The 24,401-nt window shown below is 38.3% G+C and overlaps 1 protein-coding gene across 5 annotated transcripts in view; it reads left to right on the forward strand.

The window, feature by feature from the left end:
* The window catches only part of SSBP2 (single stranded DNA binding protein 2), a 169,032-nt gene that overhangs the window by 45,521 nt on the left and 99,110 nt on the right, over positions 1–24,401 (forward strand). For all 5 annotated transcript variants that reach the window (XM_089493768.1, XM_089493776.1, XM_089493794.1 and 2 more), the window contains exons 2-4: positions 10,152–10,224; positions 10,989–11,050; positions 13,837–13,921. In XM_089493768.1, coding sequence (XP_089349894.1) covers positions 10,152–10,224; positions 10,989–11,050; positions 13,837–13,921 — 220 coding nt within the window. The remainder of the gene's footprint in view (positions 1–10,151; positions 10,225–10,988; positions 11,051–13,836; positions 13,922–24,401) is intronic.

A 24,401-nucleotide genomic window follows, 5' to 3' on the forward strand; every position in this document is an offset into this window, starting at 1 on the left:
GGGGTGAGGCTTCCGCAAGGAGGGGCAAGAGGAGGACCAAGCTGTGGCAAGGAGCCTTTTGGAGTACGCACGCACGCACGCACACACCCCACCCCTCCTTGCTTTGGAGGGCTTGTGCACACTCGGCCTGGCTCCTTACCATGGCAAGGAAGGATGAGGGTGGGGTGACTGGGTGTACCCCCCCCCCCCCGGGGTATCACCTGGTGCAGGCCCTGAGTGACTCTGCTGTATATAGTCTCCATTTTAGTTGATAACTAAAGAGCAACCTGACTAGCTCCTTTACTGGAAAGCTCTCAGGCACATCTTGGTAGTTCTTCCATGTTAGGGCCTCCGTGTTGACTTCCCTTATTGACAGATTGGCCATTCTTTTCTCTTGCATGCCTGTTTCACCTATAGTATCCTCCATGGTTGTTTTAATGTTTCTTCTTATAAATTGTGTGGGTGGTTTACAGTTAGGTCTCTTGCTATTCTCAAGGTTGCTGCTAACTGTGTTAAATATAGAACAAAGGGGGGAACCTGGCTTTCCCTGAACTACTGTTGTTGTTATTATTACTATTATTATTCTCGACCTTCTTTCTGTCCAGGAATCAGTTTGTTCATACAGCAAGAAGCAAATATTTTGAGTGAAAATTTTGATTTCTTCGACATATTAGGTGATACGGCTACATTTTAGCATTTTTGGTTTTGCCTCTCCATCCCTTCATCTCAGTTTCTGTTCCAGAATCTCTTAAAATATTCCACAATTTCTTTTTTCTTGTCACTTCTCGGTTTTGGCATATGTCTAACTGCCAAATTTATTATTTTCCCGTGCCACTTTTAGGTTGCTCAGTACATCAGTGCTTTCTCATGCATTTCTGTTGCTGTGCTCAGGTGTGTACTCACTCAGCTGTGGGAACAGTTCTGTAATGTTGGGATGTCAGTTTATGGAACAAGAATCTCCATGCCAAGTTCTCAGAGTTTAAATTGTGATGTTGCCAGAGACTATTCTGTTTTTTCCCCCCCTTTCTCTTGAATAGATACCTAGCCTTGCCTCTTAAGCTCATAGCCTGCCGAAGACTTGGGACTTGCTCAGAGAAGTTATTCTGTTTTAAAAGTCTTGCCTTTTACCATATATGGTTGTGTATAAGTCAATCTCATGTATAAGTTGAGGGCAGGTTTGGCAGCCAAAATTAAGGAGTAAGATGAGGGCAAAACATAGGGGCATGTAACAAAGGTTGTAAAGGACAATTCAAAGAACTTAAAAATTCTGGCAGGCATAATAACTGTTTGCATGCAGACAAAAGGCTGGATGGGTGTGTTGGGGACTATGGTAAATGGCTCTGTGATGTGTGGGAAGGAGACCAGGCATGGACAGGGCTAAAAAAATGCACAGATGTCGAAAAATATGTAAATGCAAGAGTTAAGGTAAAGTAATAACATCAAAAAAGGAACTGTCCCCTTCTCTGAGTAGAATGGCAAAAAGCAAGAGCTTTGTCCTGGGAGAACCTAAGAGAATGGTCCCTTGGGGAGAAAAGCAGCATATAAATGAAACAAACAAACAAGCACCAGTCCCCTCTTACTTTCTTGGCACTCCTTTGAAGGTAAGTGCCAAAGAGCTGCTGCTGGTGCCATTTTCCCACCCAGGCACTCAAAAAGCCCAGAAGTGGCACCGTGGTGGAGAGGATAGAGGGGAGAGGTGCTTCTTTTAGGTTCTCCGAGGACAAGCTAAGATCTGACCTTTTGCCACTCTGCTCAGGAAAGGGATGGTTCCTTCTTTTTTGATAAGAATTAAGGTACAGTGCTGACACTGTCCCAGGTTTTTGGTTAAATTTTCTAGGCTTATATAGGAGCATATACAGTATATCTTATTATAAGAGTTTGATATGTCAATTGTATTAAGGACTTTTAAAGTCAGTGCTAATTGTCTCAATGTGTGTAGGTGAGAGGCAGGTAGATTTCATCCTTTTATGGTCTGCTGTTAGTAATTAGGGATCCAACAGAATCAGTTTTAAAAGGGCATAGTGGGGCCAGGAACTGGAGCTCCATAAGATGGGACAGAGAGCCTATAAAACCTGTGTTTATCAGTGTACAGGTATTGTTTCTCATTTCTTGCTACCAGGTATACATAACTGGAAAATAACTCAAACTCAGTGAGAAGTGTTAGAAGTCTAATGCAAGATTTAAAAACATGTAAAAAAGGCAGTTTGAGCATTTAAACCCAGCTGCAGACTACACATGTATAGCACAAACAAATGCAAAATATTTCAAAGGAATTAAGCATGTGTAATTTAGAAAACATCCATTTTGTAAATAAAATAGTTATTTGTCTCACACTAAAAATGAGACTAATCATAAAAACCAGTAAATGAATCCATTTTACAGAGAATTATGCATACAGGGATGCATGAAGTGAATGAAGAAGCAAAGTTTAAGCCACTCACTATACAGATAAGTTGGATGTTGATAACTAAATGATGCTCATCTTCTATTTACTACATTTTTATCCTGCCCTTCCTCCAAGCAACTGTGGGCATACACAGTGGAAGTAAAATGGTGTCCCTTACATAAAACAGCAAAATCAAGATCCGCTTTTTGAATGTATATATTTTTTATCATTTTCAAGCCATTATTGGTTGAATCCTTGGTTAAAGAATCTGTGAATACGAAGGGCTGACTATGTCCACAGATTCCTCCACTACAAACACATTGCAGCAACCATATTCTATTCCTCCATGACAGGAAAGAATAAGAAATAGGGATTCTGCCTGTTCTGGATGGGGTTACTCTCCCCATGAAATCTCTGGTTCACAGCCTGGGTGTTCTCCTGGACTCAACTCTGAGCTGGTTGCCCACATTTCAGCAGTGGTCAGGAGTGCATTTACACAGCTAAAACTAGTGCACCAGCTATGCCCATTCCTTGAGATATCAGATCTGGCTGCGGTGAAACATGGATAGAATTCTCTTTTGCAGCCAGTGGTGACTACTTTCTCTGAAGAAATGTAGGTCATTCTCCTTCCAGTCCTTAGAGACCCATGTTGGAAGGAGCAGCCTTTCTTGCTTTGATGCGATACATTTTCTCATTTTTTTTACTCCTCCTAATGTTGTACATACATAACAATATATACTGTAATTGCTCAGTGTGATTTTCAGAATTATTATTATTATTTTTTTCTTATATCCTGCCTTTCTCCCAATATAGGGACTCAAGGCGGTGAAGATTACATATGATGGCTACTTTCTTCTAATTACATTCCTCTAATTCCTTGGCTGCTTATATAAAGTATGCAGAAGAGAATAGACAATGGACACTCCTAATTTTGCCACTTTTACTCTACAAGATAGCCATGAAATCAGTCTGGGAAATGATAATTAGGCCTGTTCAAAAGAATGTTTTGAATATTTTAGACAAATAATATAATGCTAATTTTTAAAATAAATAATAATAATAATAATAATAATAATAATAATAATAAATTTTATTTGTATTTCCCGCCTCTCCCTGTGGATCGAGGTGGGATTACAGCAAAGAATAAAAACCACAATACAATACAAAATACAATATTATCTAAAAATACAGTCAGTAAAACAACAGCAATATTACTACCAATCATTAAAAAGGCCAAATTGTCATCAATTTTCCATGCTATCAAGTAAGAGTGGGAATGTTCCATAAAATCAGCCATAAAAGGTCAGGTGGATAGGCCCGCCAGAAGAGATCTGTCTTAAGTGCCTTTTTAAAGGCTTCTAAGGTGTAATGAGATGGATCTCTTCTGATAAGTTGTTCCATAATTTAGGGACAACGGTTGTAAACGCTTTATGGGAAGTTGTAGTTAGTCTAGTTTTTGTATGTTCCAATAGTTTCTTCCCTGATGTTCTAAGATTGTGGGGTGGATTGTGTAGGGAGAGGTGTTCCCTGAAGTAACTAGCGCCCAAGCCATTTAGGGCTTTAAAGATAATAACCAACACTTTGTATTGTGCCCGGAAGCTGATCGGTAGCCAATTAAGAGATCTTAATATTGGAGTAATATGGTCAGCTCTTGATGTTCTTGTGACCAATCTGGCTGCAGCGTCTTGGATCAATTGAAGCTTCCAAACCTGGTACAAAGGTAGCGCGATGTTGAGCATGTTACAGACATCAAGATGAGAGATTACCAGTGTGTGTACTACTGCTTCAAGGTCCCTCTGGGCCAGGTTGGTACCAAGCACTCCTGGCCATCGCCTCCACCTGAGATGACAGCTGTAGAGACGAGTCCAGGAGTACAACCAAACTGCGAACTTCGTCCTTTAGGGGAAGTGTGACCCCGTCCAGGACTGGTTGGTAACTCCCCGTCCCTGGACCAGGAGTACCTATTGCGAGCACCTCCATTTTCTCTGGATTCAGCTTGAGTTTGTTTTCCCTCAATCCAGCCCATTACCGACTGAAGACAGGCATTTAGAGGAGAGATGCCATCCTTGGTCACTTCAACAGTCAGAGACATGGAGAAATGGATTTGGGTATCATCTGTGTATTGATAACACCATGCTCCATGTCTCCAATGATCTCTTCCAGCAGCTTCATGTAAATGTTAAACAGCATGGGAGACAGAATGGTGTCTTGAGGGACACCAGATGTCAGCTCTCTTTTACGAAAGCAGCTGTCTCCCAGCATCACCATCTGGAATCTGTCCGAGAGGTAGGACCAGAACCACTAGAGTGCAGTGCCCCCAATGCCTAACTCCCTCAGGCATTCCAGAAGGATACCATGGTCGATGGTATTGAATGCTGCTGAAATGTCCAAGAGCACCAGCAGGGTCACACTTCCCCTGTCGATGCCCAGACGGAGATCATCACCAGCAGGGTCACACTTCCCCTGTCGATGCCCAGATGGAGATCATGCCCAGACGGAGACCAAGGCGACCATGGCAATCTCAACTCCATATCCTGCCCTGAAGCTGGTTTGAAATGGGTCTAGATAATTGGCTTCATCCAAGACAGCTTGCTTTAATTTATATAATTCAAAGGGGATGTTCACATTATGTTATAAACCGGTTTGCAGACTGGATTAAAAGGGGGTTGTTTACACTTGCACCATTTTTTTCTGACCTGAATTCAAGTCGGGCTGGCACAAATCTGCAAATATCAGAAAGGTTTAAGTTAGATAAGAAGAATAGGAATTTTGAGCTGACGAAGAATGAATTTGAAAGTTATTTAGAGAAAGAAGAGAAACATCTGATTATGAGAATTATTATGAAGGTTAGTCTCAAATGTGCTACAAGATCTCTCTACATACTGATTCCACAGACTAACATGGCTATATCTTTGAATCATGTTAATACAACAGATGAACAAATCAAGAGACGTGTGGTGAGTTCATCTAGGAATGCAGGAATGTTGTTGTTGTTGTTGTGTGCTTTCCAGTCATTTCCAATTTATGGCGACCCTAAGGCAAACCTAACATGGGGGTTTCTTGACAAGATTTGTTCAGAGAGCATGTGACTTGCCCATGGTTGCCCAGTGGTTTTTATGGCTGAGCTGGGAATCAACCGCTGGTTTCCAGAGTCATAGTCCAGCACTCAAACCACTAAGCCATGCTGGCTCAGGGGCATAACATACATTTATGGAACTGGAAGAAGATGTGGACCAAGGATCTCCAAAGTTTTGTAGGTTGTGATGTAAGAGAAAACATCTATAAAATGATGTATTAATGTTTTATGTCACCTGACAGATTAGCAAAAATATATAAAGAAGCCAGCAACAAATGTTGGAAATGTGTCAAAGAGATCAGGACCGTCTTTCACATTTGATGGAATTGTCTTAAAGCAAAGAAGTTTTGGTTATTGATAAGATCAAGAATGGAAACAGTTTTTAAAAATAAAACCTAACTTTATACCTGAAGTGTTCTTGCTGGGTTTCATGGCTTTGGTAAACAGATAGAAAAAGAGACTGGCTTGGCATATGGTGACAGCAGCGAGAAAGACTTACCCTAAATATTGGAAGATCCCAAAGATCCCAACTGTGGACAAATGGATATGTAAATTAGTTGAGATTGCAGAGATGGACAAATTAACACAACTAATGAAAGCTAAACCCAGAGAACAGTTCCTGCAAGAGTGGAACTTGCTTACAACCTACCAGTAGCTATGAGAGGGGGAGGTGGCATCAGCAGGCTTTGAAGATCAATTGATTTTATTTAGGTTAAGAAAGAGATGACATTATAAGGAAAGGCTGGTTTTCCCCCTTCCTTCCCTCTTCTTCTTCTTGTTTTAATTATAAGGAGTTAAAATTAAGAATAAACAGAATACAGGAAGTTTATATGTGAAAGGAATAGGGAAAAGGATTAAGGGATACACTGTGTCTTGGCAAATGGGAAGTCAATATTTGTTTGTTATTTATTTAGAGGGAGATATATTTAGGGGAATATTGTGGGTTGTAGTTTTGCTATTATATGATTTCTGTTTACAATTATGTGTGCATATATCATTAAAAATATACTTTCAAAAAAGTTTATGTTATGGTACTATTAGCTGAAGTGCTTTGTTATGTGTGTTTTAAAATGTCTTGATACCTTTTATACTGCTGGCTGGAGCACATTAGTGCAAGCTAAATTTTCAGGCTTGATCCCATGTCCTTTTCTTGTATTCAGAGGTGTAGGTGGCTTTCATTAATAGCATTTACTGAATATTGTCTATTAACTATTTCTTTTCATTCCATAAACCTTTCAAAATATTTTGTGTTGTTGTATTTTTTGGTTGTGAGTGATACCTGAGTACTTACTCTATTGTTTTTTTTTTAATTTGGTATTCTATGAAAAAAAAATTAAAAGCTGAAGTGTATTATGCAATAAGAAGGAAAAGCATAGCAGGATTCCTGTAGCTACTGTATATAGCCAGAAAAACTGGTTGTGTGTGTGTGTGTGTGTGTATTTAAACAATTGCATCATCCAGCTGCTCTTTAGTATTAGTCTGTCATTTCCGTAAAAGAAATTGACTGGAAATCTTTGACAGATAGAATGGCTTGAAGACCATAGCTGGTAGTGCTTGATTACTGAAAATGCTAGTTTTTACAACACATTCATTAGAGAAAAAAATGGAGATAGCTATGCCTTGATAGTTTGGAATACTTCACTGCCTGGTGAATTTGCTCAAGTTCATACACAGATGTTATTCTGGAGTTCTATACTTATATTTGGTAAATCTACATTTTAAAAAGATTGTACATGTATAGTTCTAGAAAGCAGAAAAATACTTCTGTATATATTCAAGATCATCTTCTTGTGTTTTTAAACTGAACAGCTCTAGTTCTTTTTGCTCATGTTAAGCCTTGTATGTGAATTTTTTCAGGTCAAATCATTGAAGCTTTTAACATTTTTGAAAGAAGAGATTCTCCTTAACTTTTCCTTAGCCAAAAGTCTTTCCCTATCTCTTTCTTACAGTCATTTTTAACCGTGTTTTTTTCACTGCTCTAAATGTGAGCAGGAAGAAATCTTGTACAGTTGCCCCTCCTTTCTCGCTGACTTGAGGTCTGTGGTCTTGAATATTCATGGAGGGGCGACCTCTGTTATTTTCAATGGGGTGCGCCACCGTGGGGCCCGCCCTGTGCTTACTCATGAGCACACACTCCGTTCAAGCTGATGGGGCTTGAATATAGGCGAGTCCCCATTTTCGCGGGTGTGTGTGTCCTGAACGGATCCCCCACAAAAATGGAGGGCTGACTGTAGTTATTCTCCTCTTGGTACCTCTTTGTCATTATTATCATACATATTTTGGTATGTGTCTGAACATCCATAAGAAACCTGGCTCTAAATTACTCCTGAGTGTGATCTTTAATTCTTCGACTTGGTCTCTGTGAGTCATGCAAATGGGTTTTCATGCGCCTGCTCAGAGTTCATTTGTGTGAATTCACACATGACCACTCAAAGAACTACAGTTACAGTAAGCAACTTGTCCTTCATAATGTGGTCTCTCTGAATCACACAAATGGGCTCTGCAAGGGCACAGGAAAACCCATTTGTGTGAATTCACAGATGCCCACTCAAAGAACTACAATTACAGGTAAGCAACCTGTCCTTCTTCTTGATCCCCATAATATAAATTTAGTTATCTTCATTCAGCACTCAGTATACAGTTCAGAATCACATACCTGTGTGACAAGTTTGTCACAAGTCATTGTTTAAGGAGAGACCAAATTTCTTTGATACCTTCCACAATGTTGCAAATAAGGATAAATATTGTCTGGGAAAGTTGTTCTCATGAAAAATAGTATGCAGTTTCTGAGAAAACCTCTCTTCAACTTCATCAGCCACTGAGTTGATTTTCTTTGTATCAGTCAAAAATGACTTGAAGAGACACAACAACAACAGCAACCAAGCTTTCTTCATTGTCCAGCTTTCACAGCATACATAGAAATGCGAATTAGAATGGCATGGACATTCCTAACTTTAGTAGTCAATGATACATCTTTACACTTGAAATTCTTGTCCAGTTTCTTCATAGCTGCCCTTCCAAGTTCTAGTCTTCTGATTTCTAGACTGCAGTCTCCACTTTGATTAATGACTGAGTCAAGGTTTGGAAAATCTTGAACTATTTCAGTGTCTTTGTCATCTCCTTTAAAGTTATATAAATCATCTGTGGTCATTATTTTTGTTTTCTTAATATTCAACTGTAAACTTGTATTTACACATTCTTCCTTGGCTTTCTTTAGTAGTGGTTCCATGTCTTTGCTATTTTTCTGCTTGTAATATGGTATCATCTGCATATCTTCAATTTTTGATGTGACTTCCTACTATTTTATACAGTGCGCCGCCATACACGGCTTCCTGCTTATGCTAAAGCCGCGTGATGGGAGAATGAATGGCGCACGCTCTCCTCTACCGCAAGCACAAGCCCATTCAATTGAATGGGACTTCAGCTTACGCATTTTTCAGCTTATGAGGTGGGGGTCCAGAATGGATCCCCCTGCATAAGCCAAGAGACCACTGTATTTCCAAATCTATTCTTACAAACTTGAGTCAGAATCTGTCGGGGATGCTTTGATTTGGATTTCCTGCATGGCAGGGGGTTGGACTGGATGGCCCTTGTGGTCTCTTCCAACTCTATGATTCTGTGATTCTATGACAATTAATTTATGCATTCCCCAATCATTTATATATATGAAGAGATAATTTAAAACTTTAATTTCTAGTTTGTATTAAACTATAATTTCCCATTTTTGTTGGAAAATAGAAGAGCCACAGACATGCTATCAAGACAAGAACTTTGGTATCTTGGCTTATTACAACATTACAAGATATAAAATTGTAGTTTTTTTATCTTGTAATGTTGTTTCTATTGTTGTAATCCCGCCTTGATCCGCAGGGAGAAGCGGGAAATAAAATGAAAAGTATCAATTAATTAATTAATTAAATGTGACTTATAAAAGCTATGATGTCCCAGGTTCTGATGAAACAATAAACTGTTATTGGGAATAAATAAGGAATTAGCTCCCTTCACAAGTGAGTATGACACAACTTTGCTTGTAAAAACTGTTTTTGGTATGTTGGGATGACACCATTAAGTCCTGTCATTGCTCTGACAGGACTAAGAGAACCCTGGAATTGAAAAAGAAAGGTGCTTCTGTTTGGAGCTGATGCTTCTGTGTGAGACAATTCTGTTGTCTGTATATTTTGCCCTTTTGTTTAGCCCTTCCTTGTTTCTTGTTCCACCATTCTTCAGCAACAACTTAGTCACAACTAGAATTACTGTAGTCTCAAAACAACCTTGTAAGAGATGGTTAATTTTGGATAACTATGGATTGTTCTTACTACAAGTAGAAACATGGAGTGAAAAGTGCTAGGAATTCATATGATTTAATGTTCTGGGGCTTTGTTTAGTAATGTTCAGTACTGTTATAATTATAGATGTATTGTTTACTGTAAGCATAGCTTGTGTGGATAATTATAGAATAATACTAGCTGAACTGTTATCCAACTGGGCATATGTCCAAGATAATAAAATATTGACAGACTGGGGTTTGTGTATAATAGCATTTTAGCTTTCCTGTGATTTTTGCCCACATACACAGTTGGGAATGTGAATAAGCCTAACTTGCTATTAGTACATTTCTTTATCTGATTTCATATAGCCTTCAATCTATGCATTATGTAATGATTAGGTAAAGAAAATTTTGTTTCAATAGTAATTTTTCTCTGTTTTCAGGTTAGCACTATATGTATATGAATATCTGCTCCATGTAGGAGCACAGAAATCTGCGCAGACATTTTTATCAGAGGTATGTTTCCTATCATTCTTATGTCTTCTACTATTCTAGATAGCTAGTTTCACACATGATTTTGGCCATTGTAGCAAATAACTCAGGGCATTATCAGCCAACACTTTCCCCACTTATGTAACATTAGTGTATCCTTTCCTATAGTGTTTCACCCTTTTACTCTGGAGCTACTTTTTTCATTGCTGGAATAGGGGGAAATTACATATATATAGGTATAATGTTGTTTGTTCTATATCTTTATACCACTGCTCCTGGTCTATGTTTTATTCCTCAGTACTGGGTTCCTTCCTGACTAGGAAAAGCCTTGCTGGATAATACCAAGGATCTGTCTTATCCCCCATCCAGCCAACCACGTGCCTATGGGAAGTCAAACAATAATTTATCTGCACAGTCCACCACCATAAAATGTAGAGATGGCCACAGTTAGATTTCTGTCAGAGATAAGTCATGGATAAGTACTATCTTAGATAAGTACAGTCTACCAGTACATTTGTAAATGTCTGATACTGGAAATAAACAAGATACAATAGTAAAACCTGGGCAACAGCAGCACAGAACTCCTGGCAACAGATGGACTTTTTGCTTCAATTCAGCGGTGGTTTTCTTTTGTCTTTATGGTATGAATTTCTTAAAGTTTGCAGTCCTAACAGCAGCAGCAGCAGCTGCAAGAAACTATATGTTGAGTTTTTGAATTAAAAAAACCCAGTTAATCTAGATGGCACAAATAAGAAAACAACCCTAATCTCTGTTCATGTTGGTTTTAGATAAGATGGGAAAAAAACATCACATTGGGCGAACCCCCAGGATTCTTACACTCTTGGTGGTGGTAAGTGTTTCAAGTTTACAAATACCATATAGTGTTACTTGTGTTTTTATTGTAATGTTAACCCTGTGCAAAACCTGATTTATATCTGACATAACTGGAATATCTTTTGTTGCTCACTTAGAAAAAATAGATATGGACAACATTTAAAGTTAAATCGACAGCTGGTAAAGCCCAAGTTGAATAATTCCCCCTCCCCCCCAGGTACTTTACCTTAGTTTCTTTTGAGGCAAGTTTTTCAATTAAGTAGTCTTTTTGTCTTCCAGTAGTTACAAAATGTTTCCTTGCAAAATGTTTGCACAGTACAGTGAGTGAGGCACCCTGTTTGGCTGTGAACTAGCTGCTAAGAGCAGCCTGCTGGTGCATGCAGCTTGATGCTCATTTGTTTCCACTTGCAGCAGAAGCACCTCAACATACCACAGAGCTTTGCTCAGCAGTTTGTTCATTGTGTTGTTTGGCAGCCAACAGTTTCCCTTCCCTGGTTTGTTCCCTCCTAACAAACAAAAGAAAGAAGCCAAGAACAAACTCTAGGTTCTTTCTCTAGTTTGTTGAGAGGGAGCAGTCAAGGGAAAGAAGTTGCTGACTGCCAAACAAACATAATAAACAAACAGTAAAATGATACCCTTTACTTCAGCAGCAGTTGTGCAACATGTACCAACGGGCTGCTCATCCATAGTTCCTGTGGATCATTTGCTTGCCCTGCTGTGTGAACTGAGCTACTGGAACAGCAGGTTCAATGGGCAACTCCTTTCTTGTAGGTTTTCCTAGATGACCTATCAACAATATCAATTTTAGCACTAATTTTATTGCACAATATAAAATAAGGTTAACTTCAGGAGGAAGAAGTGGAGAATGTTATACAGATATGTCTCCATAGGGCAACTGCCATTGATATAAATGGAGAAACCTGATTGAAATGCACAAAAGTATGCATTGGAGTACCTTTGATCACATCTGTAGAATCTTTTCTCTTATAATTTAAGGGTATGTCCATTTCCTAATAAAACTACCTACTTATAAGGGACTGGATCTCAGAACTGACCTGCCAGTCTCTGGATTATATATGTCCTGTTTTACCCTATTAATATAGTAGATCATAATTTTCCATAGGTCCTTGCATAAGAGAAGCTTTAAAATTATTTGTATTAATTTGAATTTAAATAGATGAGGAAAAACTTACAAAACAATGAAAAAATAGGATACCAATAAATAATGCATTTTCTTCACCTTATTTTGCCAACATATTCCTTTTTGTCTATTAATGCTGTTGTGCAGCCAGGTTGGTATCTTTTCTTATTCAGAAAGAAACAGATGGCAGGGACAGAGGCAAACAGGCCCAGTACTGGCAACTCTGTTGGCATAGGTGCAGTGTTGTTATAAAAGCATTTTATAACTAGAGGTGACTGGCTAACCTTGTACAATTGTTACAGATTCTCATTTCATTAGTTATGTATTTACAATATATCATATTTTTCCACATCATGATGGCATTTACTCTGTTATTCATCTGATGATTTGTGTTAATCATCAGGACTACAGAGGTAATTCTCAGATTCGCCCCTTTTCACTCGCTGCCCCTCAGTCCTGGAACCTTCTTCCCCCACAAGCAAGAGCCATCACTTCTTTAACCAGCTTCAAAATGGAGTTGAAGACCATCCTGTTCAGAGAAGCGTTCCCAGGCATTGCATAATTGTCACTTGCTATCTGATGTTCTTTTGTTGCCTGTTTTATTGAATCATTTCCTGTATTGCTATATATTTATATGTACAGTCGGCCCTTCTTATACACGGATTTTTTATACACGGATTTAAGCATACACGGTTTGAAAATGTTCCAAAAAAGTATAAATTTACCTTGATGTTCCATTTTTTATTAGGGACACCATTTTGCTATGTCATTATACTTAATGGGACTTGAGCTTACACGGATTTTGTTATACACGGGGGATCTTGGAACCAAACCCCAGCATATAACAAGGATCCACTGTATTATCCTACTAGAGAGGCAGGCTAGCTCCAGCAGGCCTCCCTGGTAGAAGATTAACCATCCACTAGAAGCCAAGCCCTCCCTTCAGTCCATCTCCCCTGATCCAGGCCTCGGAGGTAGAGAAGAACTGCTGGCCCTCATCCCCACCACCACTCCCTTCTCCTTTTGTGTCATGTCTTTTTAGATTGTAAGCCTGAGGGCAGGGAACCATCTAATTAAAAGATTGTATGTACAGCACTGTGTAAATTTACAGCGCTTTATAAATAAAGGTTAATAATAATAATAATAATAATAATAATAATAATAATTCTTGTAGACATAATAGTATGATTTAAGTGATTTAAGTGAGTTTAAATGCTAAATTGCACATGGTCATTGTATTTTGAAAGCAGTCAGGGTGCTAAAAGGTTCCCTCCCCTTCCTCCCAGGTGAAAATGCTTGATATATTTACAAAGAATTTAAAAACAGATGTGTAGCATTAAAGTGGTTGCTTAAGGCAGAAAAATGTACTTATTTACATCATGACTGAAGGTAATTCACCTGACCATTGAAGGTATTCTCAGTATGTCCAGGATATGCTGAGCTGTATCTTATGTGATACTCATGTAAGAGAACAAGTGCTGCATCCTGCAGTTTCAGAGTGTTATAAGTGAGCTTTCTAAAGAAAATCTTAAAACCTTTAGAAAAGCTAGATAGTAATAATCTCTGTGATTACAATAATAAGTTATGTTATGGGCATACATTTTTGGATCATACAAATAATTTAAAGTACAAAGTTATAATATCTTTTTTTTTCATTTTAGTGTATTTTGGGATCTCTACTGTGCAGCTCCAGAAAGACGTGAAACATGTGAACACTCAAGTGAAGCTAAAGCCTTTCATGACTATGTAAGTTTCATGTGTATTGAATATATTTTGCCTGTTGGCATTGCTCACAGGTTGGGCCTGCTATTTTGCTAGTTATCCAGTATTGCAGAAAGAATTTTGCAGCCAAGTTTGTACACTGTTGTAATAAACAGGGGAGAAGGGGCTAAGATTAACTTTGTAGGCCTTGAAAGTATTTGCTTGATGAAAGTTAACAAGGTTCATGCTTAAGAAATTTCAAGATAACATCATTGTAGATAAAGTCAAAGAGATAATATTTTTCATAATGAAATTTGATGCATTGGTAGAGAACAGTGGGATGGAAGTGTGTATAGGTAACAGAGACTATACATGGAGAAGGAGAGTTATTTTGCACTATTGTTGACAATGTTAATTAATGGGCAAATAGTTTGGAAAAATCTAGGCCAAAGGGAATTGTTAGTGATATAATAAATGTAAATAATGTATGCCTTTAGAAATGGATTGGACACAGCCAGTGGCGTCACTAGGGGATGCGGGGGTTCAGAGCACACCAAGTGACATTCTAAGGGGGATGGTGATACCACTGCTCCTCAAACACCTACTTTTGGGTAGAAACGGGCTGTGGCATTCACTTGCTTCCCTTTTAAAATGCATTAAGAGGTAGTGGGAGTGGGGTGAAGCATAGTGGGAGGAGAAAGGGGAGGCCTATGAATTTCTTAAAATTAAAATGTTGAATTTCAAAATTTTAAATTTATTTTTTAAATTTTTTGTTAATTTTCTAAAAAAATCTTTTAAAAATTTCTTTAGAAGCATCACATTTTAACCAAATCTTCACTATGTATCTATAAATACATTTAAGTTGGGCATACGATATTGTTACTTGAAGGTATAATTTTAACTTTGCTAGTTGTTTATGTCACAACTATTAGCATTACATTTAGTGGTATATGGGAATTACCAATTTACGAGTAACATTAGTGCAAAAAAAGCATTACTGAGGAGTCTGTATGGTGTGACAGGGGAGGAGGTCAATGGGGAGGATGACACTATGAGTTACTGCAACAAGTGACACCAACCCTAGCGACACCACTGGACATAGCTAGTCAGGAACCTGGACATAAACTGTTTTGAAATAAATGGAAGTGGGGTAGATCCCCCCCCCCCCCAACATTAACACTACACAGGATAAGAAATTCCCAGGAAATAGCTTTGCTTTGTGGCCTTCTTGAGGGTTGGCTTTTTGTTATATTTTGTGGTGGTTTAAGCATGGTTTAAGGAAAAGTAAAATTGTGTCTATTTTTTCAAGCAAACTTGTTTACAGTAATATTTCTGAAAAACGCATTGTGATATCATTAAGTGATTTAAACAGTGATAATTAGTAGAAAATTTAAATTCTCATATGACATGATTCCATGCATTTGATTATGAATTTACAATTGGATGATTTGTTCAGCAAAAGGACTGATAAACAGAATAAACTAAGGGTGAGTTCACAAAACTAATTTTCCTGCACTTTGTATTTCTTTGTTTTTTCCACCAGTCCATGCTGGATGCATGGTATTGTGTTCTACAGAAGTCTGTTGTGTAGTTGTCTCTTGGGAGGGGGGAATACAGTTTATTAAAGTTTTTGCTGAAGAAACCATGTTTTTCTAGGACCTGGCTCTCCCTAGGATTGACACGTTAGCTTTTGTATGTTATATAGGTTGAGGTTTACTTGGATGCTTACTTTGAGATTGATTGGTTTGGTTTTGGTTTTATTTCAAAATGCAAATCAGCAAATTTAAGGCTACTGTGGCTGATCATTACACTTGATATATGTCATCTTGCATTATGCTCTACTCTATTCAATAATCTGTTCAGATTTCTTATTTTTGATCTATTTATAATTTGCAAGAACATAAAGGGTATGATGTATCCAAAGTAAAAGACATTAAAAGGGTAGACTTTTTTATTACATTTAAATATCAAGCATGCTTTCAGAACTTTGTAAATAAATGCAATACAATTTAAAACTGGTTATCTCTGACCAGGTGGTGTCTTGCCTGTGAACAGTATCGGAGCCTCTATATTTATTAACATATTGGTTGTTGGGATAAGTAGATGGCTTTGCGTTTTGATTATTATTTAAATAGTGAAACTGTGTGCAAAAGATATTATTTACAGAAAATAATTGCTGTCTATTAATTTGTTCAGTGTCCTAATCTTGCTTGACTATTCCAGCTAAAGAAGTACTATTTAACAGATAAAAATTTTAAAAGATTACTTTGTGCATGTTAATAAGAAGTCTGTAATATGTGTTCCACCTTTCTCAGGCAGTGGACAATATTAAGACAGCCCTTGCAGAGTAAGTTTGTTTAGAAGAGAGTAATAATAATAATATTTGAGTGTTCCATAGAACTGTGGCTCACACTGTTGTTACATTATAGTCTGAGTATATTACAGAAGCAATATAGTGATTTAGAAATTACTGCAGTTTATAAATGTATAACACATCTAATCACATTTGATAGGGATCTGTTAGTGTATCTGAAGGTTATTTGTTATTGTTCAGCAAGTGCTCTTTGACTTCCAAATGTGTAATAATAATAATAGCAACAAAACTATACTGCTGTAATAAAGAAATATTTGGACAACCAGGAGTAGTGTTTTGCACGGATGATTGTGAGCTCCATTCAGTTCTGATGTTCACAATTAAATTCTGCACTTACAATTCTTTTCTCATAAATATTTTTCTTTCATTAACTTGTTGGGTTGGTCTTTGCATTCTGATAAAAAAAAATAAATTCTACAATTTCCTCTGGTTTCACTAACAATGAGGGTTTTTTCTAAAATAATATCTGTACAGAAAGTCTGCTTCCTTGTAAAGAAAAACAACTTCTGATTTGGTCACATATTACTAAAATATGGTACCATGCATATGAGGGACATTAATGTTCAGTCCTGCTTCAGAAAACAGTTTGTACTTCAGACACTGCTGGAACTCTAATTTTTAATCCTGACCTGCCAGGCATTCAGATTCAATGCCTGTAACTGTTCTAGAATTAGCATATTGCTGCATAGGTTTGAGGAACTATGGCATTGGTTTAGCATTCATTTCCAGTTACTTGGTTTCTAAATTTACTCTTCGCAGTGAGTAAGCAGTGTTGTCAATATTTTTTGTTCTAATTGCTCAGTAGTTTTCTGTTTAATATTGTTCAGGTTTTAAAAAGAATGCACCAGCTGCCTTGGTTATATCCTCCTGAAGCAACAGAAAGAGTTCATTAGTATCAAACAGTGAAAGATATTTTTCTTCTATTTGTCAATATAGCATCTGAAGTGTGTGTGTGTGTGTGTGTGTGTGTGTGTATGTATGTATTATAGTAGTATTTATATCCCTGCTCTACACACACACATACACACACACACACACACACACACACACACACACACACACGGATAATTTGGATCAGTTAAATAACATGAGTCAAAATAATTCCAACTTGTTTGGCATTAAAGAAGATATTGCCACCTGGTGGAATCCTCCCACCCACCACCCTTTTAAAAATGCATTGGTCTTAGAAGTACCATCATTGTAAGCTAAGAATTTCTTCAGCTTAGTTCAGCCATCCCACCAGCCATGACCAAGCAAGCTTCATGTTTCTTTCAATGATAATAATTAACCAACATTTCTGTTTATATTGAGACTCAAAGTGGCTTACAATGGTGTGTTAAAAGTCCACAAAATATGAATATATTTAGTTTAACCTGTTGCTGCACCATTGTTATACAGAAAGGATGCTGAGCAGACATACAATTAAAGCAAAAGGTATCTCATGGTGATTCTTGAAAATGTACCCAACATGGAACTTAGGCCAGGTACAGACGGGCCCTTTGTGGCGTGCCCATGACATGCTAGGGTTGCTCAGGGTGGGACGTGCACACGCCCTGCAACCCTAGCACATCATGGATGCGGCACAGCTGCACGGCACCATCCAGATGGTGCATGCAGCGACGATGTGGCAGCAGCACAGTGTCCAAATGAGGCTGCGCCACTGGCATGTCATTGCACCATCGTTGGTACTTTGCACAATTTGATTGTTATGGTGCTGCTGCAGAACAAGGAGAGGCACCTCCCCGGCGCCTCTTTTTGACGCTCTGTACCGTACCTTAATTACTAAACATAGGCCTGGTACAGACTGGCACTTAGTGCCAGACTGGGGCCAATACTAGGGCTCTGTAGGGCTGGGCACTTATATGCACCCAGCCCTACAATCGGTGGCCGTGTGCCATCTTGCTGTGGCCCAGTCCACACGGGGTACGCAACGATGATTCAAGGGCGTCCAAGCACCCAAACGGCTCTTTCCGGAAGAGGCATCATGGCGCCGCCTCACAGTGCTTATGATGCTTATAAAAAGAAACCGCTCTAGGCGGCTTCTTTTTAGGGAGCACCTCGGTGCCGTACTGTGCGGCTGGCGCAGCAACGATGAGGGGCAAAGACGCGCGGCTCAAAACATACCCAATATGGAGCTCAATTACCTTTTTGTCCTGCAGTGTCCATCATATACAAGGGCTGCTACAGTAATTGTAGAAGGAAAGGGGCATTTTGGAGTTGGAGAATAAATAAGTATTATTATTATTATTATTATTAGAGTTGCTTCAGCATTTACGTGGGAAAAATGTACTGTTTAATCCACAAAACCTGTGGTAGATTGCCACCTATGCATAGCCAGATAATGAGTTGGTGTAAATCCAGTTTTATGCTTGTGGGTGTTTACTAGTGTGATGTCTTGCTCTTCTCTCCTTTCCTTCCTCCAACTCTTGTGACAACCAATACCTCCTGTTTAGGTTACGAGGTAAACAAGAGGGGGGTACAGGGGTATGTGGAATTTCCTCATCCACATTCTGTCAGTAGAATGACAAGGCTTCATCCTGCCCTAACTTGTTGTTTTGACATCAGTCAGACAAGACAAAGCAGTATACGAGACTGTATGGGAGCTTCTGTCTAAAGCAGGAGAACTGAAGAACTAGTGCTTTGCAAGTTAAACCATATTGTTCCTGTATATTTGGAACCTTAAATTATGGGTAGCACTAGCTGTAATTTAGTATGATGTTTGAATTGAACCATTGCATTCTATTGATGTGGAGCCTTAGCACTGATTTTAAGAGCTTTGTGCATTTTTAGTTTTGTATGTTGTATTGCTAAATGTACTTAGCAGGCATACCTTTATATTGGCTATTACTCTGTATTTAATTTTCTGTTGATGCTATATCACTGTTACTATTTTTATTTGTCTCAGAGTTTGGGATAAACTCTGGGCAATAATTCAGCCAAAAGAAATATTTAACTTTCAGTGGGGGTTTTTTAAAGTAAAGATTACTTAGTGTATTAGGCGCAATACAAAGTGTTGATCATTACCTTTAAAGCCCTATATGGCTTATGCCCGAGTTACTTGAGGGAATGCCTCTCCCTACATAATCCACCCCGCACTCTCAGAACATCTGGGAAGAATCTATTAGAATATTCAAAGACCAGGTGAACATCAGCTTCCCATAGAGTGTATACATAGCCCCCAAGTTATGGAACAACTTGCCGGAAGAGAGCTGTCTTATTACCACCTTAGATGCCTTCAAGAAGGCACTTAAGACGGATCTCTTCCGGTGGGCTTACCCACCCGATCTCTTATAAAGACCCTAAGAAAAATCCCACTTCTGGCTGTAATTGTTTATTTTAGATGATGTTTTTATTGTTTTAAACTGTATTTTTTGAGTGATGTATTGTTTTATTGCATGCAATCTAGATGTAACTGCTGTTTTATGGTTGTAATCCCGCCTCAATCTGTCGGGAGAGGCGGGAAATATAAATAAAATTTTATTATTATTATTATTATTATTATTATCATCATCATCATCATCATCATATTTTATTGGCGTTCCGTCTACTTCTACACCACATTTTGCAGTTATTGAGACTAAAGTTAGTGTTCTAAAAATGATTAAGATAAACCAGTAATTTAGTATTCTTCCTAGTGCAATACCCCACGGTACCAGTTCCTATGTGATATTGAAAGCTAAACAGGGTCAGCCCTGGTTGGTACTTGAATGGGAGATTGTCAATGAATATTAGGTGCTGTAGGCTATATTTCAGAAGAAGGAACTGGTAAACTCCTCTGAGTATTCCTTTCCTAAGAAAACACTATGAAATTAATAGGGTTGCCATAGATTGACCAGCGACTTTAAAGCACAAACAGAATTGCACAACCAAAGAAAGTCAGCATATTACATTTGAAGTCAAGAGCCATCCCTGAAAGGTATAATTGTTATGTTGTTGTTATTATGTGGCTCCAAGTCATTTTTGACTTATGATGACTCTAAGGCAAGCATATCAGGGTTTTCTTGGCAAGTTTATTCAGAGGTTTATTCATTTTCATTCATTGGCAAGTTTATTCATTTTCTTGGCAAGTTTATATCATTGTCATTCTCAGAGACTGAGAGAGTGTGACTTGTCCAACCAAGGTCACCCAGGGTTTTTTTTATGGTCGAGCAGGGAATCAAACTCTGATCTGCAGAGCTATAGTTCAGTGCTCAAACCACTACATTATGCTGGCTCTCTTAATTGTGATCTTGGCAGTCTGTAATGTCTACAGCACTTTTTTAGTGGAGGTAGTACTTCACAGTTTATTCTCCAATTCATTTTCCCAACAATTCACTGAGATGGTTGGAATTTACTCAAAAGGCGTCATTGAGGAGGTGAGCTTGTTAACTGACATTACTACTTTACTGAGCATGTGTGGGTTTTTCAGGCATCATCATTAACATAATCAATTATTTATAAAAGTAAAGAAAATACACTTTTTATTGTACTATAATAAAATTCATAGATTCTATGCTGGATCACAGTCTGAGAAGAAGTTTCCAAAATACTTTCACAGGATGAATGTGGGAGTTTCCTACAAGTAGCACACTGTCATCTCAGAGAGAAGGATAGTTAAAAGCCTGACATTTTGTTTTCCACGTGCAGGCATTAATTTTTATATGGAGAAAGCTGAAGTCACATAGGTTTACCGTTTCTGGGGTACAGTAACTGGTCCAAGACCACTCATTTTGCAGCGATGGAACATGATTTTGATTGGATTTTGACATAAAATTCAAAACATATAGAAGGATAAAGGTAACTGAGCATGCTTGCCTAACTAGCTATAGGGCAGGAGGTAGAGGGGGGTCTGGGCCCAGTCCTCTCACTTTACTCAGTGTCAAAGCTGTGCTGACTCTCTCTAGATGCATGTACAGGCCTAATCCTCCTCCAGATATGTCTAGGTTCCCATGAAATGAGGCTTTTCTTTTTTGTGTTTGTCCCTTTATTTTGTTCAGTATTTTGCAAGTGTGTGCCTTTTTTAAAAAAATGTTTCTATGTTCAGCTTCTGCTTTGTTCTTCTTTCTGTGTCTGAGTCTAGCAAAGTGAAGATACTTCTGCCTCTTACTCTCACTGTTAAGTATGTAAAATGTTCAACCAGCTGAGAAGCCCAATAATTGCCTTTCTAATAAATAACAGCATATATCATACACAGTACTGCCATCAGGCTTTGACAATTGTCTGCAGTTATGGGGAGTCCACCAAACAACCCCTTGATAGAGAGTAGACCATTCTTGTATCAGAAATAAAAGTGCAGTAGTGGCTGACCAATCAGAGCAGCAGGACTATGGATCATCATTTCAAATTGACCATACCATACTAAATTTTAGTTGCAGTTAGTCTGAACATGTCTGATACTACTGGAGTGATGAGAACTTGTCTGATACTACTTCTTTGCCCCTCTGCTTCTCCCTATTGGTGGAATCATTTTATAATCAGGCTGCTGCACTTTGTGGCATTTTATGTCCATTATAACTTTGTATTTGACATTATGCAAGTTGATCTGTTTGTCTTAATCCTTAGGTTATGCATCTAAGTAAAAAAGTTTCTGCTGGTTAGGGAGCATGAAAACACTTCCAAAATTTATGACACTTTTATACTACCCATCAACAAAATGGTTTACAAAAATTATGAATTAATAGACTACAGATAAAATACAAAATATTTAAGAAAAATAATATCAAGACATATATTAAAACAACAACAACAAAAACACTGAGAGAAACCTAATTTTAAAAACACAAAACCAGCACAAAACTGACATTAAACCAGTCTAAATTAGTCTTAGTCCAAACCAGCATTGGAGAAAAATGCATATATTCCCTACTGAATATAAATTACTGCAACACATTAACTAATGGTCTACAAAGGTATTTACTGTGTGTTTCAAATAAGCTGAAGCCCATCAAATTGTATCAGCCAGCAAATAAAGGAGGGGCTGAACGATTCTGTGGATAAGCTCCTAATGTTGGGAACTCTAGATGCCTCTGGTCATTATACCTGTATTTGCAACTTCCCACTCCCACTCATCCTCCTCCTACTTTAATTATACCCAGTGATCTGTGGTGCAGTGTGTAAAGTCTTTATGCCTAGGGTTCTGAAATCTCATGTCACAGCAAGAGCCTCCTCAAGTCACAAAGCAACTAATTTAAACCTTCATAAGTATAATTAAGAAAATAAGCAAAACAGTCTTGTAGTCTAGGCACAGGGCCAGAAACACAATGTGAAAGAGGATGAACTTGCGGGAAGGTCTTATTTAATAGATGGGTCCCAGGATAGCAGAAGCTCTCCACAAAGAGAAATGGAGCTCCTCAGAAGCACTTAAGAGAGAATTTACCAGGATTGTGGCTCAACGGTGGATCTGCTTGATAGTTTCAACACTATTCCCATATGTGAATTCTCTCCTGTTACTGTTTGGCTTTCAGTCTGATTTAATATTTTTTCAAGCCAGATGAATTTGAATTACAGTCAGCCATCCATCCATATCCATGGATTCAACCATCTACAGCTTGAAAATATTTTTCCCAAAGTATAAATTCCAATAAGCAAACTTTGATTTAACCATTTTATATAAGAGGCACAATTTTATTATGCCATTGTATGTAATGGGACTTGAGCATTTACAGATGTTGGTATCATGGGAGGTTGAGGTCCTAGAATCGGATCCCAATGGATAACAAGGGCTCACTGTATACACTTGCTACATTGAAACATTTGATGGACTCATTTTTATTCATGTGAGTTTTTGTTACCATCTCTACTATTCTATTTGTTTGAAATGGGAATCGTTTCCTCTGTTCTCTTATCATAGAAAATATGGTGAAAATTATAATGAGTTGAACAATGTAAGGCATATAAAATAGGCTTGTTTATATGACAACATTTTCTCTATATTTTTTTGTGGAATAAGCAGGAATTTTGTTTAGCAGTGGTCATTTGGTCACTCATCTGCTTATTCAGTTCAGTGGTTCTTAACCTTTTCTTTATCAGGGATCCCTTTAAATATGTTTTGTTGCTGTGAACCCCCCCAAAACCCAAATCAATAATTAAAACCTTAAATTGCATTGGATATTTATTTAAAATTGCTAATCAAGGGCCCCTGGAAGCACAGGATTGGGGCCACAGGAACTGCATGCGCAGCCCTGTGGCCCCAATCCGGCATTTTTCTGGGCCAAAGAGAAGCTGCAAAATGCTGCTTCTCTTCAGTCTGGAAAAGGGGTACCCTTGTGGATTCATGCCCGCCGGCACCCCAACCCTAAAGAGGAGAAAGGGGTGATCCCTTTCTCCTCTGCATCATTGGCGTGGCTGTGTGGTTGCTGCACCAGTGATTCATGCACAGAAAGGAGCTGTGAAACGCAGCTCCTTTCCATGCCGCTGGTAAGGCACCATAAGCACCCTCCAGCGGCACAGTGACATGTTCTATGCGATGCATCATTTGGACGCATCACACAGGACACACAATGAATGCACACCCCATGTGGGCGGGGCCGCAAAATCATGGCGGCGCCCACATGTACTAAGATTAGGGAGCGTGTGGTTACTGTGCACTCCCAAACCATAGTATCGTCGGCAGCATGCCACTTTTGGCCCGTGTGTACCGGGCCTTAGATTTGGAGAGAAGAGAGAAATAGTAATACATACATTACTATTATAATATTTTTATTGGAATGATTCCATACTAAAAAACAACCAACAACAACACCTGAACATTGAATCATGGCCTAATGTTACTTGTTAAATCTTATTAATTAACTAATTAATGAGAAGGCTGGTGTTGCATTTCATTTACAAGCCTTGTTATATCAGGCTTAACAGCTGAAACTTGTTTTCTGAGGTCTGATTCTTATGTTTTTCATATGACTTTTATACTTATTTTTAAAATAAACAAGAGCAGAGAATGATTTTCCACACAAGCATGTTGTTATGCAAGGCATCAATACTTCCATATCCCTCTTTGGGCCCATACAGACAGGCCAAAATAAAGCTGCTTTGGGTCACTTTGGAGGTATGTGGTTTATAATAGTATAATAAAAAAAAATGTATTTCTATTTCCCGCCTCTGCCAATGGGTCGAAGCGGGATTACAAGCATAAAGCCACAATAACATCTAGGTTACAATAAAATATCATCATTT

The sequence above is a fragment of the Sceloporus occidentalis genome, unplaced genomic scaffold (genome assembly GCF_023333645.1).
Source record: "Sceloporus occidentalis isolate IW3139 unplaced genomic scaffold, rSceOcc1.0.p SCAF_1, whole genome shotgun sequence".
NCBI lineage: Eukaryota > Metazoa > Chordata > Lepidosauria > Squamata > Phrynosomatidae > Sceloporus > Sceloporus occidentalis.